Source organism: Notamacropus eugenii, chromosome 2 (genome assembly GCF_028372415.1).
Source record: "Notamacropus eugenii isolate mMacEug1 chromosome 2, mMacEug1.pri_v2, whole genome shotgun sequence".
NCBI lineage: Eukaryota > Metazoa > Chordata > Mammalia > Diprotodontia > Macropodidae > Notamacropus > Notamacropus eugenii.
This window is the reverse complement of record NC_092873.1, coordinates 317029549-317056416: the sequence shown is the minus strand read 5'-3', so window position 1 is coordinate 317056416 and position 26868 is coordinate 317029549. Positions and strand designations below refer to the sequence as shown.

The following is a 26868-nucleotide window of genomic DNA, read 5'->3' as shown; positions in this document are numbered from 1 at the left end:
ATAAGACAGCCCTCAGAATGAGTACCATTTATAATTTTTTTATATTTCAGATATTAACAAATGAGCATTTCCATAAACAGGAAAAAAGGACTATATATGAAACTATGAATCTCTATTATGTAGAAGTTACTTTTCTTTTAAACTACTTGATAAATTCAACATGTAACTTTCAAAACAGTCCTGGGATAATGAGGAATACTATCCCTATTCTCCCTCTCTTCTTCTTCCTCACCCAAAATTGAAAAAGAAAAAAAGATAAAAAACAAATTCTCGTAACAAAACTGCATAGTTGAAGCAAAAATAAATTTCTCCATTGGCCAGATCTAAAAATGCATGTCTCATTGTGTATCTTGACTCCATCACTTCTCAGTTCAAAGATGTGAAATATTCATCACCAGCAGCACTCTCAAATCATAGTTGGTCATTGTATTTAACAGTTGAGTTTTTCAAAGTGGTTTTTACATTGTTGTTGTTACCATATAAAATGTTTTCTTGGTTTTACTCAGTTCACTGTTAGTTATCAAGGTCTTCCCAGATTTTTTAGAAATCTCATTAGGGACCTTATTTAGAAACCATTCCCCATTTCTTATAGTGCAATAATATCTGATTACATTCATATACCATAATTGGTTCAGCCACTCCTCAACTGATGAAACCCTCTTATAGTCTTTTGCTACTATCAAAAGAGCAGTGTGACGTAGAAAATTGTTTTCAAAATGTTTTTGATAGCTTGGATTTATTCCTTTGAAAACTTCCTTTGATCAATTGTGAGTAGGCATACACAATCCTTGTGTGAAGTACTCCTATGTAGACAGAGTCACTTTACACACTGGTTGCAACTGAATTACCTACTGTGGTTTTTCTTTGATGACTGGACTGCTAACCGAAAAGATGAGAGCTCAGTTGGAGGAAGTAAGATGTGAGAGATTTTTTTTTAAGATTCAGTTTTTGAAATTTTACTAATTTTAAGAAGGAAGGAATACTGGTAGCAAAAGTTTTATAAGTCTGTAATAATTTATGTTATACCTGTCTGTAAAAGAAATGATACTACTGAACATCTAGGAAGTAGTATGGCAGAAATAATTCTAGAATGACAGTCAGGAATCTTTACTAGTAACAAGCCTGATAGCTTTGAGAAAGCCATATCCCCTTTCTGGGCATTAATTTCTTCATTGGTAAAATGCTGTAATTGGACAAAATGCTCTCTCCCAGGTCTCTTTCAGCTCTGAATTCTAATGATTCAATAAAAAAAAATCAGTCCTGTTCAAATTTAGCTTTGCCACACTCTCTAGCATGAAGCTGGAAGACAAAATTAAAACAGGATGCCCTTGTTTTCCTTCTGTTCCGTTGCTTCTGTGAAGCTTTCCCAAATGTGGTTTGGCCATGCAAGTCTGTGGCTTCCTTCTAATTTTCTCTTGACCTGCTTTTCCTCTGTCCTTTCCCAGAGCTCCATATGTCATCCTCTGAATATTTAATTTTACTTAAAAAACTTTTTGAAAGACTGTTCCCTACTTGATTATATTAAGGAGTTTGGAGTAAGGGAGATACTCAAAAAGAAGGCATTCAGGTAAGAAGAACCCACCCCAAATCACTCCATTTTCCTCCAAAAAGGTAATCTAATTCAACTCCAGCATTTTCTTTGTGACATGAATATGCTGTTAAGAAACTAAGGCAAGTACACTAATTTGTTAGGAGGGAGGGTTTTTGTTTAGTGATAAGAGTGAGTTTGTTAGAGGGTAGTGATAGAGAAGTATAACAGGGGGGGGGCCTCCACGCTTTAGAAAAAAACTGAAAATTTCAGGGCTAAAAGACAAAGGTATTGAAATATGGGGTAAAATGCCTTCAAACATAAAATAGACAATTCTTATTCAGGATTGACAGATCAGGGAGAAAATTCCTTGCCTTCCAGAGTTTGAAGACTTTATTCAAACATTTCTCCCTAGTCATTTTAATACTTAAGATTCCCAAAGGAATATGGGAGGTGAAACTGGTTAAATTGGAATTAATAACTTGAAGATGAGGAAGAGAGGCTTATCAAGGGAAGGTGCTTTTTTGCTAAGAAGCACTGTCTAATAGGAGAGGCAAAGTGATACAGTGGAGAGCTGATAGGGCACTGGACCTAAAATAATGAAGACCTGAGTTCAAATCTGGCCTTAGATACTCATTAGCTGTGTGATTCTGAGCAACCCCCTGAACTTCTGCCTGTCTCACATTTCAACAGTAAAAGTGGAATCACAATAGCACCTATCTCCTAAGATTATCTTGAGGATAAAATAATATTTTTAAAGTGTTTGGCAAACTTTGAAGCACTATACAAATGACAGCTACTCCCCTTAGAGATGATAACACTATCAAAGCTAAGGCTTCCTTCAAAGGTAAGAGGCTTCTGTAGGTTCTGAGCTAATAAGTTTTACACTAGCTGAACTCTATATCACTTCAATGAAAGAAAGGATGGCACTACCAACTAGATGTTCCAGTTGCTGAAGGTAGTAGAGACTAAAGTTTCCCATCAAAGAGTCAGCCAGGGAAGCCAGCATTTCAACCCACCAAGAAGAGGTGCAGCACCCTGAGAAGAGCTCAAGAGCAGCACAGTCACCGAGTGGTTTGCTTGACCTAGTCCACCCGCTCATCCAGTCAAGAAGCTGAACCCTAGAAGGAAACAATTTTTGGAAACAAATGGAGCTACATGTCCCTTGGAGAAATCCAGATATAATACTCAATGAAGACACAGCCTAGCTAAACAACTATTCTAATTGTTCATTCAGAATTCAGTTGATTCCTACACTTCTGCTGCATTACTATTTTACTTAAAGGTGAATGAACATCCAGTGTAGATCAAAGGGACTAGTTCACATTTACATAACACTTCAAGGTTTGCAAAGCATTTTATAAATATTATCTTATTTTATCCTTACTGCAACCCTGGGAGGTAGGTGCTATTATTATCCCCAATTCATAGATGAGGAAACTGAGGCAGACAATGCTAAGTGGCTTGTCCAGGGTCACAAAGCTAGTAAGCATCTGAGGCAGGATATGAAGTCAAATCTTCCCGACTCCAGGCTCAAGGTATTGACCTAGTTGCTGCTAGTTGGTAGGTGAATTGTGTGAATACTGTCACAGCTATTTGTTAACATGATGACAACATTAGAGAAGTCTGTTGTCTTCTTAAAGAATATATCCAGGATATGACAGAGAACTTCCCAAGACTTGTCAAATAGGATTACTACTAGCCAATTCTGGTTATCCACATGGGCACAAGTTCTTGTCAGAAATAATCCAAAAAGTACTGCTAAAGATTATGAAATTCTAGGCAAAAAATAAGTGTAAACCTTACGGTACTAGTGGTGTTTTCATAGCTGATGTTAATCAGAAGAGAAAGGTGATAGTATGAGAAACAAACCTTGGGTTCAGAATATGGTATCTGAGAAAAACATTTGGATTTCTGAATTATGGCTTAAAATATAGGAATGATGAACTCTTGCCTAAATGTTGGTTTTTATCACCAAAGGATCAATAAATACTAGCCTTGAGTCTTAAAAATTTATTTAAAAGAATTTCAAAACAAGGCAGAAAGAAACTTGCATTAATTATTTGCACACATATAAATATCTACATGTATATTTATATCTATCTACACCCCCCCACACACACTCACACATAAAACAACACTCTAGATAGCATAGAACATAGTAATAACATAGGAAAACATAGAGCAGAAGAGATGCCCAAGAGATACGAAGTCCTAGAAAGCAACTAGCAGTAAAACGTGACCTCAGATTCATAAATGCTTAACAGGCAAGACGAACTAGATATTCCAATACAAGAAGGAAAAGTGAAACATCATAGAATATGATTCAAGAGGGAATCCTTTATTCTAAAGGAAGATAATAGAAAAAAGGATACAGAGAATAGAACTGATTACACCAAGAAGATATACTCTTGCGAGGAAATCTATCAATGAGAGTGGGAGATCAGGATAGAGCACATTTGGAGGAAGATTAAGAGACAGAAATAAAAGTGATATTATCATCAAAGCACACTACAGACCACCTGGACAAAAACAGGAACTATGTGAAAAGAGAGACAAGCCTGTCATGAAAGCATGATATAGGAGATAAGGGGCTTTAGTTTCCAAATGTCTGCTGGAACTCTCTCTTGCAAAAGTAGAGCATCTAATGATATTTTTAGCTTGTCTAAATGAAAATTTTTATCCTTTAAAAGGTGGAGAAATTACTGAAGAGAACTTCTGTTTTGGAACCAATCTTCAACAACAAAGAATAACTGTATACTCAGGTAGAAATGACAGGAAACTTGGGAGAGAGTGGCCACTCCATTTCAGCATTTGTGACCAAAGAGAATAAAGCTGAGTGTTGTCTGAAATGCACTCTAGACATGGGGAGAGAAGGAAGGTAGGATAGATAGGATTCGAAGGACAAAATTCTATAGAATAATCCAGGTCAGGAGGAACAGGAAACTTTCAAAAATGAAATTGTGAAAACACAGAGAAAAATATAATAATGGTAGAAACGAGGGAATTGCTTAAAAAAGATCCACATGAATGCACAGGGATCTGGTGATCCAGATGAGATTTTTAAGGTATGTTTACAAAAAATGGAAGCTAAGGAAGTAAATATAAGATAAATATAATAGCCAGACACAATCTAGCTACTGTGATGAGCTTGGGTCATGAGGTTTTAATGAACTTCACCCTCCAGTATCGAAAAAACCGACAGATTTGTCTTTCCTGATCCCTCAGCTGCTAATACCGCTCCTTTGTACCCTGTGTTGAAAGTATTCTATATATACTAATAAATGTCATACTGTCTCTCTTATTAGAGTATAAGTTCCTCAAGAACAGGGACAATTTTACTCCTGACTTTGAATTCCCAGAACCTGGAACGTAAGTAGGTACTTATTAAATGACTGTTAATTGATTGAAAGAATTGGCAAACATGACTGCCACGCCACTGTCAGTGATGTGTGAAAGATCTTAGGAAACTGGAGAGGGTAAATATCTCAGCTTTCAAAAAAGAGAAGAGAAGAGAATCTGAAAATTAGAAGCTATTGAACTAGACTTCAATTCCTATAAAATTTTGGAACAGGTCACTACAAAGATGGTTGGTAAGCAAGTAGGAAGGAAAATGATGATCACAAAGAGCCAGATGCCAGATTAACGTTATTTCCTTTTGTGACAGAATTACAAATTAGTAGATGAGTGAAATGCTGTGGTTGTAGTTAACTTAGATTTTAGCAAAGTTTTTTTTATTGTATCTGATATTGTCATTGTGGAGAAGAAAGGGATACGGATTAGATAATACAATAAATTAGACAATACAATAAAATAATCATAACTGATTAGCTGCACTCAGAGAAGAGGTGATAATAGTTTAGTTACAATACAGTAAGAGAACTCCAGTGGCTTATCCTAAAGATCTGTATTAGACATTGTATTGTTCAACTTTTTTTTTTAAATCAGTGACCTGGATAAAAAGATAATATTCTCATCAAATTTGCTGATGACACAAAACAGAAGGGATAGTAAACCTAATGAAGTGTCAAGATCCAAAAGAATACTGACATGCTAAAGCATTGGGCTTAATCTACTAAGATTTAATTTAATAAGGATAACTATAAAATCTTGGACTTACATATGAAAATTCTATTTCCCAATTATAAGAGACAGAAGGCATGGTTAGATAGCAGTTGTTCTGAAAAAGACTTGGGGAGGGGGTGTCTTAGTGGACTGCAAAGCTCAGTAAGTCAGCAGGGTAACAGAGCATAAAAATGCTAATGAGATCTTGGGATTCATTAAGAGGGGTGTACCTTTTGGTGATAGTGAGGCGAGAGTCACACTATACTCTTGTCAGATTTCATTTAGAATATTTTCCTGAATACAATGGCTTAAGAAGGACATTGATAAGCTGGAGAGTGTCCAGGAAAACCAAGATGGTGAAAGGGCATGAGTCCAGATTACAGTAACGATCAGTTGTAGGAAATGAAGATTTTTAGCCAGGAGAAGAGAAGACTCAGGGAATCATGATAACTGTCTCAAGTTTTCAAAAGCTGGCATGGAGAAGAGATTATACATGTTATGTTTGGATTCAGAGAGCAGAACCAGGAGCACTGAGCAACAGTTGCAAAGAGGTCAATTCAGGCATAGCCTCAGGGGAAAAAAAAACCCAAAATTTTTCTAATAATTAGAGCTGTCCAAAAGCAGAATGGTAAATTCCTTCTAATTTGAGTCTCCAAGCAAAGATTAGAAAAACATTTGTCAGGTTTGGTGTAGTGGGGATTCCCTGATACATGGTCTGGACCAGATCACTACCGAGATCCCTTCCAGCTCTCAAATTGTGGTATTTGTCAATTCTAACTGAATAGGAGGGACAAGTAATATCCCCTCAACCCTTTTTTTTAAAGCAAGAGAACAGAATCCACAGACTCATGGAGTTTTTTTCAATTTCTAGCAAAATTCTAAAGTATATAATTTAAGGAATGGCTTGTCAGCATGTAGACAATGGAAATCACAAAGATCCCAAAGAACTTAGCATGACTTCATCAAGAACAGGTTTTGCCAAACTGACCTTATTTTTTTCAAGCATTCTTAAAATGCCAAGATCAAGTGAATGTTACAGAAACAGTTTAACTAGATTTGGCAAAAGGATTTGACAGAAGCTTATGCTATTTTAATAGAAAAGGAAAGATAGGATCAAGAAAATAGTGTAGTTAACTGGATTCAAAACTAAATGAAATGTTGGACCAAGAAGGTACTCATTAATGGATTGCAGTCAACTTTGCAGAGTTCTCTTGTGCCCCAGACAGCTATGCTTGGTGTTGTACTTGGCCCTGTTATCAGTGACTTAGATCAAATGTTTTGATTATTAAATTTATAGATGGCTCAAACTGAGGAAGAATAGCTAGTATTTTGGATGACAGAGTTAGTCAGTGGAAAAAGTACTAATTCTGGAAACGGATGACTTGAGTTCAAATTTTGGCTCTGTAAGTAACACATTACTTGTATAAACTTAGGCAGTTTGTGTAACACCTCTAGGTCTCAGTTTCCTTATCTGTGAAATGTGGAGACTGGAGTAGACAAGTCTAGGGAATCTTTCAAGATCTATTCTATTCTATGATCCTAAAATTTCAAACAGTCTTGATACTGGGTCAAATCTAGTAAAATTATGTTAGTGGGGAGAACTCAAAGGAATGTACGAAAACTGCCAAGAAGGAGATTGAGACATCACATCAAAACAATTCCTCAACAATTTAGGAGACAGTGGGTTTTCTTCTATTGGAGGGAGGACTTCAAGGAAAGCTTGGAGGAAACATGGCCTCAGAGCAAAGATAAGATTGGTTCAATTCTCATCTCCATCACATATTGGCCCTGGGCAGGTCTTTCAACTACCCCTACATAAATATAAGGCCAGAAGTTGTGGATTTGCATTGAGTAGAAGACATTTCGTCACCAAGATCACCTGCATATTTCCTCCAAATATGCAAATCACAGCCCACCCATGTCTGGACAACCTCTGTGTCTCTTGATTGTGCCTACCCAAAAGTTGGGGACTTTGTCTGATTTCCTCTAATAGCACAAAGATGTCAGTGGAATGCATGGATGATAATTTCATCCTTCATTGCATCACCATCTCACCTTCTTTTTTGATCATACATTGATCATATCAATATGATATCATATTGTGCTTGACACTATCATACGTGCTTAATAAATATTTACTGATCGACTGCCATTTCCCTTTACTTTTGCTTTTCTTTAAAATTCCTTATTTAGAATATACAGTTTCCTATAATGTGAAATTTTGAAAATGAAATAATATGAATGAAATATGAAAAACAGAAATAAAACTAAAGTTTTTACACTTGGGAACAAATCGTCAAAAAGTGCAAGAAGGTAAAGACAGTCAGACAGTGGTTCATCTAAAAAAGACATGTAGGTTTTAGTGAGCTGTAGACTGAATGTGTCAGTGGCATGATAAGGTAGACAAACATCCTTGTGATCGTAAGCTGTATCAAGAGACGGTGGAGTTTGGGAACAGGGAGCAGAATCGTCTTCCTTGTTCATGCTACATCTGCAGCAATGATTATTGTTTTGCTTTTCACATTTTACAAAAGAATATTAAAAGGCTGGATAGAGAGTATCCAAAAAGAGGGTAACCATGGCTGGGGAAGGGCCTTGAGATCGTTCCCTAAAAATAAAACTATATTTAGCCTGAAAAAGGAAAACTAAGGGTGGGGGGTGTAGGGGAAGGTGGAAGATTAAATAACACAGGATAGTATTCACTGCAGATCTGCTATTTAATCTTAACTGATCCCTCACTGCCACAAGAAAAACAAAACTTTTGCTGCTCCCTGATTTTCTATTTTATTTCCTACAGTGAATATTCTGATTGCTCAAACTCCTGAAACCACCCCTCCTCACTCAAAGTCAACTACAAGTCATGTCATCATCTTGATGTCATGGTCCTCTTCAAAAAGGAAGGACAAATATAACAATCACCCTTGTTGCAAAGCTCCTGACTTCTTGCATAACTGAGAAACTAGAGGGCATTTTTAATGAGCTTCTTCTTCTCTCCTACTGATGACCTCTGTACCACCTGATATCATTTCCCTTCCCTTCCACCTACTCCAGTTATTGGTGGCCATTCTTTTCATCAAATCCAAGCCATCTATCTGTGCCACTGATTCTATCTCATCCAGTAGATTTTCCCATGTTTTCCATATTTTCCCATATTTCTTTCTAATCTTTCATTTCTCCCTATCTACTGGCTTATTTCCTGCTACTGACAAGCTTTCTCAATTTTAATAAATCAAACAAAAACTCTTCCTTTTATCCCCATCCACTTAAACTATTGTCCTAAAAGTCTCCTTTTCACAGTAAAACTCATAGAAAAGCATATTTAGTGGCCTCTATTTTTTCTCCTCACTGCCTTCTCAACTCACTGAAACCTGGCTTCTACTTTTGTCACTCAAATAAAGCTTCTCCCTCCAAAGATACCAATGATCTCTTAATTGCCAAATTTATGGCCTTTCTCCATCAATGGAGGCAGTGTGGTATAGTGCCTATAGTGTCAGATATGGAATCAGGAAGGTTTGACTATAAATGCTGCCTTCATTAACTGTGTGACCCTAGCCCAAAAACCTAATCTCAGTTACAGTTTCCTTATTTGTAAAAGAAAACATTGCACTGGAGTCTGTGAACTTTCCATGTGGCCATTCCAGATGAAAATCTAAGATTCTAACTCCCATTTTTCTTAACATCTCTGCAGCACGATACTACTGACCACCATTTCCTCCCTGCATACTGACTCCTCTCTGGGCTTTCATGACACTTTTGTGTCTTGGTTTTACTCCTAACATTCTGCTCACTCCTTCATCTCCTATGCTTGACCATTATCCATAGCCTTTCCCTACCTATGGGTGTAACCCCAAAGCTATGCCCTTGGGCCCTCTTCTTTTCTATTTCTATCCCATATGACCTCATCAGCTCCCATGATTCTATACATTCACTTCAAATTTCTCTTGTGAGCTTCATTTCCAGTTTTCTTATACCTTATACTCCTCCCAATATCCTCTGTGATCCAGTGACACTGTCCGCTTTACTGTTCCTTACACAGTAAACTCCATCTCCCAACTCCAGGCTTTTCACTGACCGTCCCCCATCCTTCAAATGCTCTCGTTCCTCATCTCTGCCTCCCTGCCTCTCCGGCTTCCTTCGAGATAAAACTTTCTCCCAGGTAAAATCTGACCTTCTACAGAAAGCCTTTCCTGACTGCCTTAATTCTAATATCTTCCCTCTGTTGATTATTTCATATTTATCCTATATATAGGCTGTTTAAATATAGTTCTGTAGGACAGGCTGGAGTCAAAAGATAAGAGTACCGGCCATGAAATCAGGAGAACCTGAGTTCAAATTCAGCCTCAGATACTTACAAGTTATGTGACCCTGGGCAAGTCATTTAAGGGTTTGTCTCAGTTCCTCAACCATAAAATAAGCTGGAGAAGGAAAAGGCAAACCATTCAAGTATCTTTGCAAGAAAATTCAAATGGGGTCACAGAGAGTTGGATGCAAGTGAAACAACTTAACAGCAACAGTTATTTGCACATTGTCTTCCCCACCGTACTGTGAGCTTGTTGGGGTCAAGGAATGTGCTTTGCCTGTCTTTTTACCTAACTTAAATGTTGCTTCCCATATGAAGCTTTTCCTGATCATTTCAGTTGCAAGTGCCTCACTCTAAAATTATATACATGTAATATATATGTGCATATATATGAATATTTGACAAATATAAAATATAAAAAAAATATACACACTTATATACACACGTTTTCTCCCCAAGTGGTATGTAAGCTCCATGAGGAGCTATATGACTCTTCCATTTTTTACCTCTTATCCTTAGTACCTAGCATAGTGCCTGGCACATAGAAAATGATTGCTGATTGATTAAATGTACTTTGCTTGGCCCAAGAAAGCAGAATTAGAAAGAATGAACAGATATGGAAAAGAGGGAGATTTTGATGGGATGAAAAAAACATTTTCACAAAATCAGAGTTATCTAAGAGGAAAATGTATTAGTTCTGGATATAGTTCCTTCTTGTCAAAGATCTTCAAGAAAAGTTTGGATAAAAAGTTCAGGGGGTCTAGGCAGAATAGCTTCCTTTTTAGATATACATTGGATTCAAGAGTCTCTAAGAGTTCTGAAATCCTGTAATTGTGATATTCCATTACTCACAGTCATTGTAACAGAAGAACGCTATTGTTAAAGGGATGGACCATTGTGTCAGGGTGAGTTCTGCAGTCACCATTTCCCAGACTGCACTCATCCTCATATTCAATTCTGGGTTCAGTTCATTATTGATATGCACTGTCATTTTAGATGAGAACTGATGTACTAACTCTACATGTTGTCCATCCAACTCTATATTATAATATCATTCTTCATCTGCTTCATTTTTCCTGTGTGATAACAGGCCAAATTCTTTAGAGGAGCTCACTTAGGATCTCACTTAGGATGTTCTGCAGTGTTCCAAGGCTTGATAACATCAGTGCTTCATCTGCAAAAAGGAACATCTGGAGGACCTCACCATCTGCAGGGCAGCTCTGTTTTATTTGTTCTCGGTGATGGACATCCTCCATAACAGTGGCAAACACATTTGATGAGCTTGTGTCTCCCTGCTTTATTCTTTATTATTTCTTGTTGTTATATTTACCAAGATAGCTTTCATAATCTTAACATGTGCATGGTGGGGAGGGAAGGGAGAGGAGAGACAGGCTTTAAGGTTCTAGTATCAAATGTTTGTTAACCATACTAAGACCCAATAATCTCTGTTCCCTTCAGGCAATTGGATGGCTTTAATGATGCATTTTTCTCAAGACTATGGATTGTGAAAGTATCCTTATTCCATTTTTATAATGTTATTAAAGATTTAGTCTTTCAGATATCAATCCTTCAATCCCTCCAGCATTGTGTCACATTCAGTTGGGACCTCTTCTGTGTATACTTGTCTGGTCTAGAACTGTTCTTCCCTTCTTTCTTTTGTTTTTTTTTTTTTTTGAGAGTCATTTCTACTTTCTTATGCAACAATATAAGACTTCAAAAATGGTGGCCCTCCTGGTATTGAAGGAAAAAGCCATATCTTGTAAAATATTAACACTGCGATTTATATATTTCTTGATTTTCCAGTTTCATCTTTACGTGCTTTGGGGGAAATAAGGTTAATTTAGTCTCTTGCTAAGTTTTGTGTAAATCTTTTTTCATTCCACCACTTCACCCCTTAATGTATTCCTTTGATAATAGTGACAATGGTCTCCTTTCCATTCCTTGCCCAGGACACTCCATTGAAGAGTTTTCATAGGCTGTCCCCATGCCTAGAGTGCTTCTTCTCCTCATCTCTGCCTCCTAGATTCACTGGCTTCCTTTAAGTTTCAGCTAAAGCCCTACTTGCTGCAATAAACCTTTCCCAGTCTTCCTTAACTCCCAATTTATACTTTTTATAATCTTATGTAAACATAGTTGTTTGCATGGTATCTCCCCTGTGAGCTCCTGGAAAGCAGAGACTGTTTCATGCCTTTCTTTTTGTCTCTGGCATGTCCTTATAAATGCTTCACAAGGTTAGACTTTTGCAGGAAACAGTAGTACTCTATAGTATTGTTGTACTATAAGAAATTATATAAGGGATGAATATAGAGAAATATGGAAAAAGTCTACCTGAATTGATTCAGAATGAATCACAGCTAAGAAAATAACATACAAAAAAAAATGAAAATAAAAACTATACACATACACAAAAAAAATGAATGCAACAAAAATATAAAGATCAAAAGTAGGGCTAAAATGAAGAGAGAAAACACCCCCAATCCAACCTTTGGTGGAGGGGGAGGGTCCACAGTTGTTACATGCTGCACATGCTTTAGGATCTTTTCAATATGAAACGTTCAAACTGATCAGTTTCAGTTAGGCTTATTTTATTCATTTTTTCTTTCTTTAAAAAATAATTTGTTATATGAAATGACTATCTGGGAGAGACAGAGGAAGGGATACTGGGGAAAACTATGATGGTGTAAAAACCAGAAGAAATAAATTAAAAAGGCATCAATAAAATTGTTTAGTTAGTGTTCTTTTAAGAAAAGGTATTCATGAGATTTAGACATGAAGCTTATAGGTAGTATATAAGACTTTCGATTCTTTAATTTCTTGATCCTGGGTCAAATTTTCACAGTCCTTCCCAATGCATATTGTAAATGCTCCCTTCAAATCCATTTATTAAAGTTGATTCAATTTGAAATGACGTATAGATGTGAGGGTTTTTTTGTGGAATTATTCTACCTCTTTATTTTTTTGGATAGACAATGGCATATAAACTTTATCTTTACAATGATCTTTTTTTGCTTATTATCATCATAAATCATGACCAAATGTCTATCAGAATATTTCTTGCTTTGTTTTGATACATGATACCAATCCTACCAAGGCCTTTATTTATGGCTCCAAGGAGAACTTTTGCTTCAAGAAAATTTTGTCCTTTTTTTTAAACTAAGCTGTTAATTCCCTTTTCATATCTTTTTTACCCATTGCTCTTGTTTGGTTTTTAAAATCATTTTTAGCTCCTTTAAATCTTTCTTTAACTCTTCCTGGAATTCTTTTTGAATTTTTGGTCAATCTGAATTTTTCTCTGAAATCCTGCTTTTTTTTTAAGTCATCGTCTTCAATGTAATTCTTCATGTTTAGGTCCTCTTTTGCTCATTCTTCTAGCTTATTTCTTGAATTTGGAATTTATGTTAAGTGTTGGATACTACTCACCCTAGGGACATCTGGTCTTAGCTTTTGTTCTTCTAAGTCCTTTTAATGTTTTTACAGCCCAGTATCAGGGGATTCAAAGTTTTTAGTGCTTCCAAAGTGGTGTGACCTGGGGAGAGGCTGTTCACCGACCTCCTGGTCTGATCTCTGCAAGTTGGGTCTGTTGGGTATAGTTGAGTTACACTAGACTGCTGCTGGACTCGGTGTTCATGCACTGGAAGGCTTTGTATATTCAGAGCAATTGAACTCCCTTTTGGTCTTGGTGTCCTGCCCTGATTATATTCCATTGCAATCTTAGGTACTGGGCTAAAGATTAGAACTGAGTTACTTCTCTTCTCCTGAGTTCAGAGCCATACTGCTATGTTTCTGGAAATTTTTTTTTGTTCTCTGTACTCAACTAAGATCCCACTTACTTGTAATCACTCCTTACTGCCTTGAGTCTGTGACCTAGAAGTGGGTAATGGTCAACAGAGCTATCAGATAACACTAATTTTTTATCCCAGTGCTAGTTCAAGGATCCCCTAGGTTCTTTCTGTCCCAGTGCTCTGTCTCCCTTTCTATCCTTAGGCACCAGAAAGATTCAATCTCTGACATCACTGACACTGCACTGTGCTTCTGGTAAGCTCCAGTCCCAATGTGAGTGGACTTTTCTACCAGTCTTCTTAAACTGCTGTGGGCTATGAAAATGACTCACTGTGACTTTTTCCTGGCTTCCCTTTTAAAATTCAGTCTGGCATGTTTTCTAGGTTATTGTAGAGTAGTTATGCTGGAAAGCTAAGGCAAAAATGCTTCCTCTTACTTAGTCATCTTTCTTTCCTTGAGTTGTAACTTCCTAATATCTTCTAGTTTCTTTTTTAGTGAGAATATCAATATTGACATGACTTAGTGCCTCCATTTGTATTCAGTAATCATAATATCTGGAGGAAATAGCTTTGTTCTTTTCCTAGTTAGTGTCTGGCCAACATTGAAGAAGCCAGGAACGATGACATACCTCACAGTCCTCTCAATGACTTCCTCCAAATTGCCACAGCTGTTTTTTATCCCAGAGGAACTCAAGAATCAACATACCTAAGCACAACCCAACTTGTACACAGACAAATAATAAATTACAGAGATGGCATATTCTGTGTTTCTTAGACCACATATGATAGGTTCTGGATCAAATCTCATGTATACTTAAGTCAGAAAGTAGGCAGCACTCTCTGGGAAATCACAAATGACTTGTGTCTGCAACTCTTCTCTTGTCAGTCTTGCCCCTCTCTCTCAACCTCCAACATTTTTTTTCTCATTTATGAGCTCCTTTAGACAATTTGACATTTATCAGGCACTCTGGCACCAGATCTCTTAAGGCATTTCTCATTAGTCTGGCTTCACCAGAATCTTAAAACTATCAGAGTTGCCTTCTCCACTATATCAAAAATCCTCCAGGGCTTATTAGGACCATGAGACTATGCTCAGTTTTTACTCTCTCTATCTGTGGCTATTACTTATTAGACTAAGTCAGCCATATCTGAGAATTTTGGCAAGCCTCCATATCAGTTTCAGAGGCTGGAACTGACTATTTGGAGTTTTCTAATGTGGGACTTCATGAAGATGACGCCTAATTGTGTGACCTGCTTCCTGTTGCTACATGATGGCAACTGGACAGTACCTGTCGCAGGCTGAAAGTTCCTCTGAGGGCCAGGGCTTGATGGGGTCCGAGGAGAACCGTTGGGCCGCTCCCATGTAGTCTCTAGTCAAAGAGAACAGTATTGTGAGTTTCAAAGGACAGAACAAGAAATAGCAAATGCAAGAAGGATAAAGCCATAAGGGAGAGATCTTTGCAGGCTTACCAGGAAAGGGTCTTTTTTCCTTTGCCCAGAAAACTAAAGGGCACGATAGGATTCTCCTATTTCTCCCTCCCCCATGTTCACAGCCAAAGTCTCAAGGAAGAGAAAGCCCTGTCTATTTGCAGACCAGAAACCTAGAATTCATTTTCTGTAATGTGGCAGAGAGGGAGGCATGTACTATAGGTTTGGGATTTCCAAACTGAGCCCTCTTTAGAAATAAATTTAATAAATAAATGGGGGGGGGAAGGAAGGAAGGGAGGAAGGAAGAAAGAAAGAAAGAGAGAGAGAAAGAGAAAGAGAGAGAGAGAGAGAGAGAAAGAAGGGAGGGAAGGAGGAAGAAAAAGTAAAAAAATGTACAAAAGTAGCAGAAAGTTTCTTCCAAAGACAAGCTACTCTCTCTCATCCCTTAATCAAACACCAACTAAAATTTCGTTTGAAATGTTTTGCTGGTTCCTGTGAAAATGCTGACATTTATGGGCCTCCTGGGAGAAATGAGGCACTCAGAAAAAAAAAATCTTCAACACAGAGAAGCCACAGTGTGGCCCTTGAGATACTACCTCCCATCCTCTTTATCCAATATACATCAACTGCCATTAGGATGAAAAGATGTTCTGCATTCTGAGGTAGTTTTACTGCTGGGAATGTTTGATGCATCTCTACACCAGAAGTCACCAAAACTTTTGGGAAAAGAAATTACTTTTCCTATTTCCTAAGCTTAGCGATACCTTAGCCTGAGGCTTAGGAAAGCAAAATTATAAAAGTCCTAATAGATTGACGAAGGCAAGTCTCAGCTTTATTCCTGCTCCACTTCAAAATCTTGGCAAATAGAAGGATAATAAATTTAGAATGAAAAGATTCCTTATCCTCCCTCCTCATCTTACAGATGTAAGACCTACATGAGGAAAGTGACTTGTCCAGGGTTGTAACAGGTAGTAGTACGCAGAGCTAGCCTTTGAACCTATGTTCTGATTCCATATTCTCTTTTCCCACTACTGTTTTAGTTGGTGACCTCATCAGTGTCTGTGGATTCAATGATCAACTCTATGCTAATGACCTTCAACTCTACTACATCCAGCCCCAATTTCTCAGTTGACTTCCAGGTTTGAATCTCCTAATTCCAAATGGATGTCTCCTAGACATCTTCGACTCAACATGTCCAAAACTCATTATCTTTCTTCCCCAACTCTCCTCTTCATAACATCCTTATTATTAGGATACTGTCATTCCCCCCCAGTCTCTTAGCCTCAAAACCTAGGTGCCATCCTTGATTCCTCACTTTCACCCCCATAGCCAATCTGTTGCCAAGTCTGGTTGATTTTATCTTCATAATATCTCTCACAGTATGCCTGTTTCTCTCCTCTGACATTACCAACATGCTGGTGCAGGCCCTCATCACCTCATGCCTAGATTACTGCAATAGCCTGCTGGTTGGTCTCCCTGCCACAAGTCTCTCCCCACTCCAACCCATCTTCTACTCAGCTATCAAACGGATCTTCCTAAAGTGTAGATCTCCTCATGTCACCAGCCCTCTTCAATAAACTCTAGTTGTTTCCCATCACCCACAGGATCAAATATAAAAGCTTCTACTTGATATTCAAACACTTTTATAACTTGTCTTCATTTCCAGTCTTCTTACACCAACCTCTCCACTCCCCAACTCAGTATTCTTCAGTACAGTGACCCTGATCTCCCTTGCTTTTCTCATATAAGAAACTTGATTCCAAGTATTTTCACTGACTGTTTGCCGTGCCTGGAATGCTCTCTCTCATTTACACTTCCTGGCTTCTTTGGTTTCTTTCAAGCTGCAGATAAAAATCTTACCTTCCACATGGAAGCCTTTCCTGATCCCCTTTTAAAGCTAATGTCTTTCCTCTGTTGGTTATTTCAGATTTGTTTTATATATCAGTTAATAAATATTGTATGAAGCTTGTTTATACATGTTTGTATGCTGTCATTCCCATTTTAGACTGTTAGCTCTTTGAGAGTAGGAACTGTCTTTTACTTTTCCTTGTATTCCCAGAGTTTAGCACAATGTCTGGAACACAATAGCCACTTAAAGAGTGACAGAACATGCTTGAGATGGCAACATATTTGGAGATCTACTATGTTAAAAAGCTGTTTCTATTTAAGTACCACCCATCTCTGCTCAAACTTCAACTTAGGCTATAACAAGAAGTATAAAAAACTAGGTGCTACAGTGGATAGAGTATTGGATCTGAAGTCCTGAAGTACAGATCCTACCTCAGATACTTCCCAGCTATGTGATACTATCACACAAATAACTTAGTCTCTTTCAAGCTCAGTTTCCTCATTTGTTAAAATGGGGTTTCACCCTCAAGGGATTGTTGTTAGGATTAAATAACACAGTATTAAGAATTTTGCCAAAGTACTATAAATGTTTAATATCATTAAGATGGAAATCAAGACCTATGTATCTAGTAACTATTACCTCACTTCACAACTTCTAGCGCTGTGGGAAGACTCAAAGTACTCCCATTTTCTCTTCTAGTCACAGCTATACCACAGTTAAAAACAAAACAAAACAATTCTGTATCATAAATTGAGGGTCAGAATTTATCCTAGTAGGCCGATAAATCTCTCTGAGTACAGTTGTAACTCTGAAGTTAGGAAAGCAATCCACCTGAGTTATATCATTAGCAGCAAAAAGGCCAGTCAGCTATCTTCCAGTTGACCATACCACTTACACAATAGGAATCAAGGCCAATGTTATGGCAGAAATGTGTCTTGGCCTATTATCAGACTGAAAATAACCACTGAAAATACTAACTTCAGCAGTATTGAGGGCAGCATTTGAGTCCTTGGTCACCCTAGGTATCCATGAAGGTCTCAACTCATGAACTTTTCTATCCTGGAACCCTCCAGAAGAACAGGTTAAAATTAAAGCAAAAGGATTGAGGAAGACCTGCCAAATAGCAGCCCCTCCCATTCCTCTTCCCTCACCCCCACACCCAGTTTACATGGAAACACATTTTTCTGGAATGACAACTTCAACTCAATCTTTGGCTGCACCCACTGAAAGCAAAGGAGCCAAGCACACCCTAAAAAGGAAAGCTTGGCAGAGCCATGAGATCAGAGGGGACTATTACTCTGGCCATCACCACAGCAGACCAGAAACTCAATTTTTTCTTCTTGATGACTCAATAACCTTCCTAGGTTCCTTCCAGGAAGGGAGGGAAGAAACATGTGGGTTATATTCTTAGCAGCAAGAAATCCTTTAAGTGGCAATTTTATTTACAGGTTGAAGTTTAAGGACCCAGTTAAGGAGCCATCCAAAGTAGTTCATCTGGATTCCAAAGAAAGAGACAAATCAGTGAAACCTTACTCCAGAGCTGATATCCAGGAGAACTGCAGGACAAAAGAAGAGCGGTTTATCTTGAAATATTCATCTGAGAAAGAAGATAGTTTCCCTTTTTCTTTTAATTTGTCCTTTTCAATTCAGCTGCATACCCCCTTCAGCCTGCCCAATGTCTCTTTCAGTTGGTCTGTCTCTCTCCCTCTGTATTTCTCACACCTCTAGAGTATGTTTAGGCTGGTATTTCAGGTTCTTCTTGGCATGGTCCAGCCCTATCAGTAGTGCAGTCCCTGCTTTTCTTGATTCTGTTACAGAAGTTGCTGGCTTACCCAACAGGTCGTCCTACTCCTTTCTGGGCCAAACCCCTATGGATATAGTTGCTCTGTGTAATGTAAGGGTAGGCCAGGACCTGGGCAAATTGCAAGAATGCAAATATCTTCTCTCACATGTCTTGGGAGTAGTTGTAAAATATAGCTACTAGCTGATCTTCATATGTTATTGTTTCATTTTTTTACATTTTACATTTACAGTTTTCCAATTATTTTGTGTATACCATCAGGCAATAAATGCTTCAATGGCCCAGATAATGTCTTTTCTCAGAGAGAATATAGACAGTGGCTCAATGGATAGCGAGTTGGGCCTGGAGTCAGGAATATCTGAGTTCAAATCCATCCTCAGACACTTACTAGCTATGTGACCCTAGGCAAGTCACTTAACCTTTGTTTGCCTAGGAGGCAGCAAAGTGGCTCCATGAAGAGGGTGCTGTGTCTGGAGTCTGGTACACCTGAGTTCAAATCCTGTCTCAGATACTTACTAGAGGTGTGACCCCAGGCAAGTCACTTAGTCTCTCTTTGCCTTAATCCACTGGAAAAGAAAATCACAATCCACTCCAAGGATCTTTGATAAGAAAATCCCCTAGACAGCATTGGTGTGAACTACCACTATCACCACCACAAGAAATACTGACTTGGGAATCTGGAAAGTTGGTGCTAGTTCCTGCTCTACCCTAACCAGGTATATGATCTTACTTTTCTAGACTATTTCTTTGTCTGTCAACTAGGAATATGTAGCAGCAAATAATTGTTCTTTTGTAACCACTCAACACACATGTGCCATACAGTGGGGGAATGAGCCTACATTTTATGGTGAACTTTAAGGTTTTCAAAGAGTTTTGTGTGTACTCTCATTTGATACAATAACGTTGTGAGATACATGACATGTTTTGTTTGATTACACCTATAATTTCATTGATATGGACAATTCCTCAGAAAGTTAGGTGACATGTATCCCTAAAATTTACACACTGATATTAACTATCAGAAGAAAAAGCAGAAACTAGGATGTTGCCTAATAAGCTAGAACATAGGAACAACAGAGGGAGAATTGCTGTCCAACTTCACAAGGGCCTCTCAAAGTATGTTGTAGGTATATCAGTAAGTCTGTGTCATGGTATTGGTATACTTATACCCAATACTTGACATATTTGTCATAAAACTTTCTGGTTCTCCACTAGAAGAGGCAGTATATTGTGCTGCAAAGATTTCAGAAGTCTGCCTCAGAAAATCTTCATTTGACACTGTCCTGGACACCTACTAGCTGAGGGTGGCTTTGGGCAAGCCAATCTCTTTTAAGTCTCAATTTCCCAGACTATAAAGTAAACCTAATAATATTTGCCTTACCAAGGTGACAGTGGCAGCTGGTACCACCTAGATTGAAAGTTCTGGGTCTGAAGTCAGGAAGACTCATCTTTCCAAGTTCAAATCTGGCCTCAGACACTTGCTTGTTGAGTGACCCTGAGTGTCACTTAACATTGTTTGCCTCAGTTTCCTCATCTGTAAAATAAACTGGAGAAGGAAATGGCAAACCACTCAAGTACCTTTGCCAAGAAAACTCCAAATAGGGCTTTTCAACTGAACAACTCCAATAATACCAACCTGACAAGGTCTCTGTAAGGCTCAAAGGGGTTTATATGAGAAAATGTTCTTTGTAAACTACAAAGCATTCTACATAAATGCGAGCTATTATTCTCCACTAAAACCTAACTCAGGTGCCTTATCACAGTGAAGAGGTGCCTCTTGGTTATGCCTATCAAGTACAGATTCGGGAAGGTCCTATAGAGCTCAAGAGGCATTGAGTATGAGCCTCGACAGAGTTTATTCTCTGAGGACCAACTAACTGAAGGAAATCTAGAAAAGACTAGCTTAGGTAAATTTAGAGAGGACCAGCCTAGGGAAACTCAGAGAGACTTATCACTAGATGCTTTGCCACTGAGTAATGGAAGCAGAACTTGAACCCAGGTCTTCCTGACTCTAGGACCAGACCTCCAACCACAACTACAATGATTATTGCTGCTGCTGCTGCTACAATGACTACTAGGTGCACTTCAGTTTCAGGTTTCACGCCATCAAATTATGCTCTGCTAGGTTCTGCTGTCCCCTCTCAAATTTAGATCCTTCTTAGGTAACAAATCAATACTGAATAAATGAATAAAATGAAATATTAGTTGAATCTCTTCATCTTTATTATTTTTGCTGGACAGAGGACCATGGTGGGACCTAATCTGGAGCTGAAGGATTCCCTGAATACAAATATAATCAAAACACAATATTGTATCTTTGGGCAGTAGTGAAAATGAAAAGGCTATCCTTCCCTGGGAAGGCTTACTGGGTGGCCATGCTATTCTCAGCCCTCCTCATTTTTAAATGGGGTACTTTTACATATGAAGAAATAATTCCTGAGGTAAGGGTCTTGCCTAAAATAACACAAGTCGTAAGTAGTGGGATGAGACTTAAACTGTGTCCAATGACACCAAATCCAGTACTTTTGAATCCTAAAATACTGCCTACCCCAGGAAAACAAGAAATTATCTTTTCCTGAAATAACCGTCAATACCATAAAATGGCTAAATAATAATTATTATTCTAAGTAATATTTCTTTCTTTAACTTCAGCCAGTTTCTGAAAGCTGCTAGCCTTAAAGAAAATCACTACTAATTAATTCCATTTCGAAACAGCTTTAACAGCATAGAAATAAATGCCATTATCACAAAGCCTGATAAAATTTAATTAATTACTTTGAACTTGATAAAGCAAGCAGAAAAAATTAATTAGCATTTTCAGAAAATAAGTCAGGAAGAATATCTTATGACATCTCTAGCTCTGATGCAAATTAACTTGGTGGACTCTAAGTGATGTGAACTTGAACCTGAACCTTCCAGAATATCTACTTTCATTGCTTTCCTCCCTTTCTAAAGATGCAAAAAAGTAATGATAACTTATATAGTTTACCACATGATGTTTTAGATAGCTCCCATCTCTTCAGTTCGCTACCTTTGTGACTTAAGGAAAGCAACTCAAATCTGACAGGCTTCAATTTCTTTGCAAAATAGCGGAGAAAATGTGGAGCTGGACTAGATAACCTCTGATGGCTCTTCCTGTTCTAAATGTATGATCCTGTAATCTCATTTAATCTAAAAAAATCCTGTGAGATGGCAAAGAGAAGTATGTACAGATGAAAAAAACAATGAAGACTGACTTGCTAGCAGAAGAACCTGGACCCACAGATGCAGACACAGACATAATGATAGCAGTTTGTTAGTTGATTTTCTAGGACTCTCTAAGTATACCATCATATCATCTGCAAAGAGTGATGGATTTGTTTCCTATTGGCCTATTCTAATTCCTTCAATTTCTTTTTCTCTTCTTATTGTTAAAGCTAATTGCACACAGTAACAGAGAAAGATGGAAACTGTGGAGTCTTAATGCAGATTGAAGCATTCTATTTTCTCTCTTTTTTCTTTCTCCTGGTTTTCCCCTTTTGTTCTGCTTCTTCTTTCACAAGACAACTAATATGGAAATATATTTAATATGATTATACATGTATAGCCTATTATCAGACTGCTGACCATCTTGGGGAGGGAAGGAGAAAAAAATTTGGAATTCAAAATCTTATAAAAGTGAATATTGAAAGCTATCTTTACATATAATTGGAAAAAATAAAATATGATTAAGTGGGAAAAAAGATAACAATAGCAGCTCATATTTATTTATTACTTTTAATTATACAAAGCACTCTTCTGGAAAAAAAATGAGCTGTGCTATTATTAGTAAGGCAAGTAATATAACCATTTTATAGACGAAGAAACAAGAATCTTAGATAACTAAAGTGAAGTGCTCTGGGAAACTGCTAGGCTGTAGATAAACAGAATCCATGATTTAGTGATGCAGATTTCAAGAGGGGAAAATATGTGGGAAAACTTGTATTTCTTGAGTGTAAGTCCTGTCTCTGACATATACTGTTGTGACCATGGGCAAAATATAATGTCTCAGCATCAAAAGAAATTATCTTATAGATAAGAGAAAGAAACCTCCTCCCAACAATCTAAAGACTTTGAACAACTGACTTAACATCCCTGGGCCTCAGTTTCCACATCTGTCAAATGAAGGAGGTTGAATTAGATAGGCCTTGAAGTCTTGTCTAGCCCTAGACCTATGATACCATGATTAGAACAAATAAAAAAGATCATAAAAGAAGCCAGATAAAAGAAGCTACATGAAATCCAATGGTCCGTTACATAACTATTTATCTGATAAATGAAAATGTTATAAAATAACTTAGCTGTTGTTTTTCAGGAAATGGTTGTTTTTTCCAAACCCCCTTTTTTACTTTTTAGAATTATGGGTCATCACATTGGGTTAGTGGTTTAGAAAACTCACAAGAAGCACAAAATTACTATAAATGTGAGTGAGCATTGTTCTTATTCACAAAAATCACCATCATAATAGGATTCATTAAGCTACAGGCCACTTTAGTATTTCTAAGCTATGGGTGCTTCACTTAGTTAATAAGAGAAGGGCTTTGATCATTATTCTCTGTGTATAAAAAGACTGAAGGTATTTACCAGAGAGCTGGCCCGCTTTGGCATTTGCTTGGGATTACTTGTGTAAGCAGGGCTTTGCACGTCCAGGTAACCATGACCTAAAATGGAGACCTTCTGAGTTTCTTTACCATGTGGGCTGGAGAAGGCTTTTCTACGAGCTGCACAGGGGAAAATAGGGTGCCATATGGGATAGTTTCTATTTTTTTCTTCCACGGCATCCAGAGAACATGAAGGTCATATTCATTCATAGCATGAACACCATGAACTAACTGCATAGGGGAAATTTCCCACTCTGTCTTTTAACCTGTGGTCTTGAAAACTGGGTCTGGGGCTTTTGCTTTGGTTTGCTTTGTTTCTATTTCAGTTCTAGGTGCAGGTAGTGAAATATCTAAAGGAACAGAAATTGAGCCATGGCAATCTTGGAGGCTGCCAGGTATGCATTCAAACAACTTGAGCAAAGGAAGCCATGAGAAGCCAGGGTTCAAGAGATACGGGTCCAATGGAGGTTTTGGACAGGGAACTTGATTGGACTGTGCTGTTTAAGAACTGAGCTAAACTTGGAACTGAATCCCTTTCCTTTCCCAAAATATGAGTTGTTATGGGGGGAGCGGGGGAATAGGATAGGATAGATTGTGTTCCTAGGTATTAGAGGGTTGTTTGTACATTTACTCTTGCTATACCTTTAAATTATTATTTTTTTAGCTTTGTAAAAGTTAATCTGACTGTTCAGTGGTCAAATGGAGCTGGGGGGCAGTTCCATTTGGGATTACTTGTATAATCCCAATTACTTGTGTAATTTTATGAGAACACCATTGGTGGGGGCTGGATCTAATGGCAGAAAGATGAGACAATCCTCCCCCACTCCTACTACCTCTAGCAAATACCCTTAACGATAATGGAAAATCTTGAGGCTGGATGAAATGTAGTACATCTCACTTTCAGGCAATGGGGGCCAGAGTAGACACTGCTGACAAGCATTACACATCCACTATGTGGCAGGCATTATGCTAAGTACTGAGGATACAAAGAGAGGCAAAAGGCAATTCCTGCTCTCAAAGAACTCATATTCTTTGGAAGAAGACATGGGGGAAACAACATGTAAATAGCTATGTACATGTAAGAGCTATATACAACATTAGTGTGGAGATACCCATCACAGGAAAACACTAGCATTAAGGGAGATGAGGAAAGGTTTCCTGTAGAAGTTGGGACTTTAGTTGAGTCTTGAAGAACACCAGGAAAACCAGAAGACAGAGATGAGGAAAGAGAATTTTAGAATTCAAGGGGAATAGACGCTGAAAATGCCAAGAATTTTGAGATGACATGTCTTTGTGGGGAGAACCACAAGTAGGTGAGTTTCACTGGATAAGAGAGTAGTGGAGGGAATGTGATATGTCCCCTTTGAATGTGAAAAAGATGGTTTTATTATTATCCAAAAATAAGTGATTTCCACACATATTAGTATTGATCACCCTGTAGTTATTTATAATTTGTTATTACAAATGTATTTATCTATGTTTTCAGTTTTTCTCTTAAGTCCTGCCTAACTATTTAAAAGGTCAGTATTCAAAATGCTATCAACTTATAGCCAGGAAAGACAAAGTTAGATGAAAAGGCAGAAGACTAAAAACCTAATGGAAGAAAAAAAAATTTTATGGGCATAGCTGATCAAATTTATACTCATTTCACATGATAAAAACAGCAATATTATAGCATTATAAAAGCAGAGGTGAACAGGAGGGTGAGAGCTAAACAAACAGGGGCTTTAGCAAAACAACTGCTGGATTGGAGGTAATAGACAGAAGAGAAGGAGATAAAAAGCTAAGGGGATTTAGCAGGGAATTTATGAAGCTAATATGAGGGTACAGAAGCAGACAGGCATGCTAAGTTTGGTATTGACTATGGCGAATTGGAGGTGACAGCAGGACATCCAAGTGAAAACATCTAGCAGTCAGGAATGTTGTTTGCTCAAGGATGGAGAACAGGTGATAGGTCAGGGCTACAGATGAGAATTTGGAAGTCATAACAATCATATTAATAATCATATTTGATTACATTTATAAGTAATCATTTACTGAGAAGTAGTTTCACGCTTTCCTCTTTGATCTTCATAACAACTCTCTGATATAGGTAGGGTAGGCATTTTTATTATTCCCATTTTATAGAGGAGACAGAGAAATTTCAGGTGTTTTCTTGACATTTAACAGCTAAAAGATGCCAGACCTGAGAATCAACCATGGGCTACGTACCAAACATGGAGCAAACATACCAAAGATGGTATTTTTGTTACTATATTATTTGCAATGAAGTGATAATTGCATCCACAAAAACTGAGTGAGTTCTTTGAGGCAGAAGATGTTTAGAGGAACAGCTATAAAGGTAGAAAGAAAAGAAAGCAATCAATCAACAAGCATCTACTAAGCACCTATTACTACTATTACAATACAAATTACTGCATGAGGGGCTAGGGATGTGAAGACCAAAAAAAAAAAAAAAGTTCCTCCCTTTAAGAATAGTGGAAGGCAGTGTATACATATGTAAGCAGATATACATACTCCTATACATATACATATTCAAGAATGAATATGAGATCAATACAAGGGAATTTGGGGTGGGGGGTACATGGGAGATAGTGCTTGAGCTGAGCTTGGAAGGGAGCTAAGAAGTCTGTGAGGTGGAAGTGACTTGGGAGTTTATTCCATGCATGAGGGATAAGCTGTGCTAGGGCATGGGAAATTTAGATAAAATATCATATATGAGGAATAACAAGTGGCCCAGTCTAGCCAGGTTGCAAAGTATGGAAAGGATAGATTAGGGAAAGATTGTAAAGGGTTAGAAAAGCCAAACAGGAGTTTGTAGTTGACCATAAAAGCAATGGGGATTATAGGTGGGTTTATTTAATTGTCACAACAACTCTAGAAGGTAACTGCTATTATTAGCCCCATTTTACAGTTAGGGAAATGGGGACAAAAAGCAGTTAAGTAACTTGCCCAAGGTCATACAATTAGTAAGTGTCTGAGGCTACATTTGAACTCAGATCTTCCTGAGTCCTATCCACTGCATCACCTACCTACCTCTAGTCATGTGACTACCGGACACTGAATTTGAAATATCCATTAGGTAGTTGGAGACTCAATACTGGAACTCAGGAGAAAGACCAGAACTAAATATATACATTTCAAAGTCATCTGCATAGTGATGATAATTAATTATAGAGAAGCTGATTAGCTCATTAAGTTAAAATGTAGAAAACTGAAAAGAGAGACAAGGTTAGGAAGTACACTGATGGTTAAACGATGTGATATGGATGGTGAACCAGTAAAAGAGACCTAGAAGTGACGGTCAGTGTTAGACCAAGAAAGAACAGCCATGCACACATGCAAAATCAAAGGAAATGCAACCAAATTATAAAGATCAAGCATGACTAGAATGAAGAGATAGAAGGACACCTCCAACTCACCCCTTTGTGGAAGTGGCAAGTCTACAGGTGTTGCATAATGCACATATTTTCAATATAGTAATCAATTGTGCTGATTT

General features: G+C 37.8%; 1 protein-coding gene across 11 annotated transcripts in view; it reads right to left on the bottom strand.

Annotated features, from left to right (window-relative positions):
- GAS7 (growth arrest specific 7) overlaps positions 1-26868 on the bottom strand; it is a 282359-nt gene that overhangs the window by 69779 nt on the left and 185712 nt on the right. For 9 of the 11 annotated variants that reach the window (XM_072645087.1, XM_072645088.1, XM_072645096.1 and 6 more), the window contains exon 3: positions 14962-15042. The exons of the other annotated variants lie outside the window; for them this stretch is intronic. In XM_072645087.1, coding sequence (XP_072501188.1) covers positions 14962-15042 — 81 coding nt within the window. The remainder of the gene's footprint in view (positions 1-14961; positions 15043-26868) is intronic. 11 annotated transcript variants of the gene reach the window in all.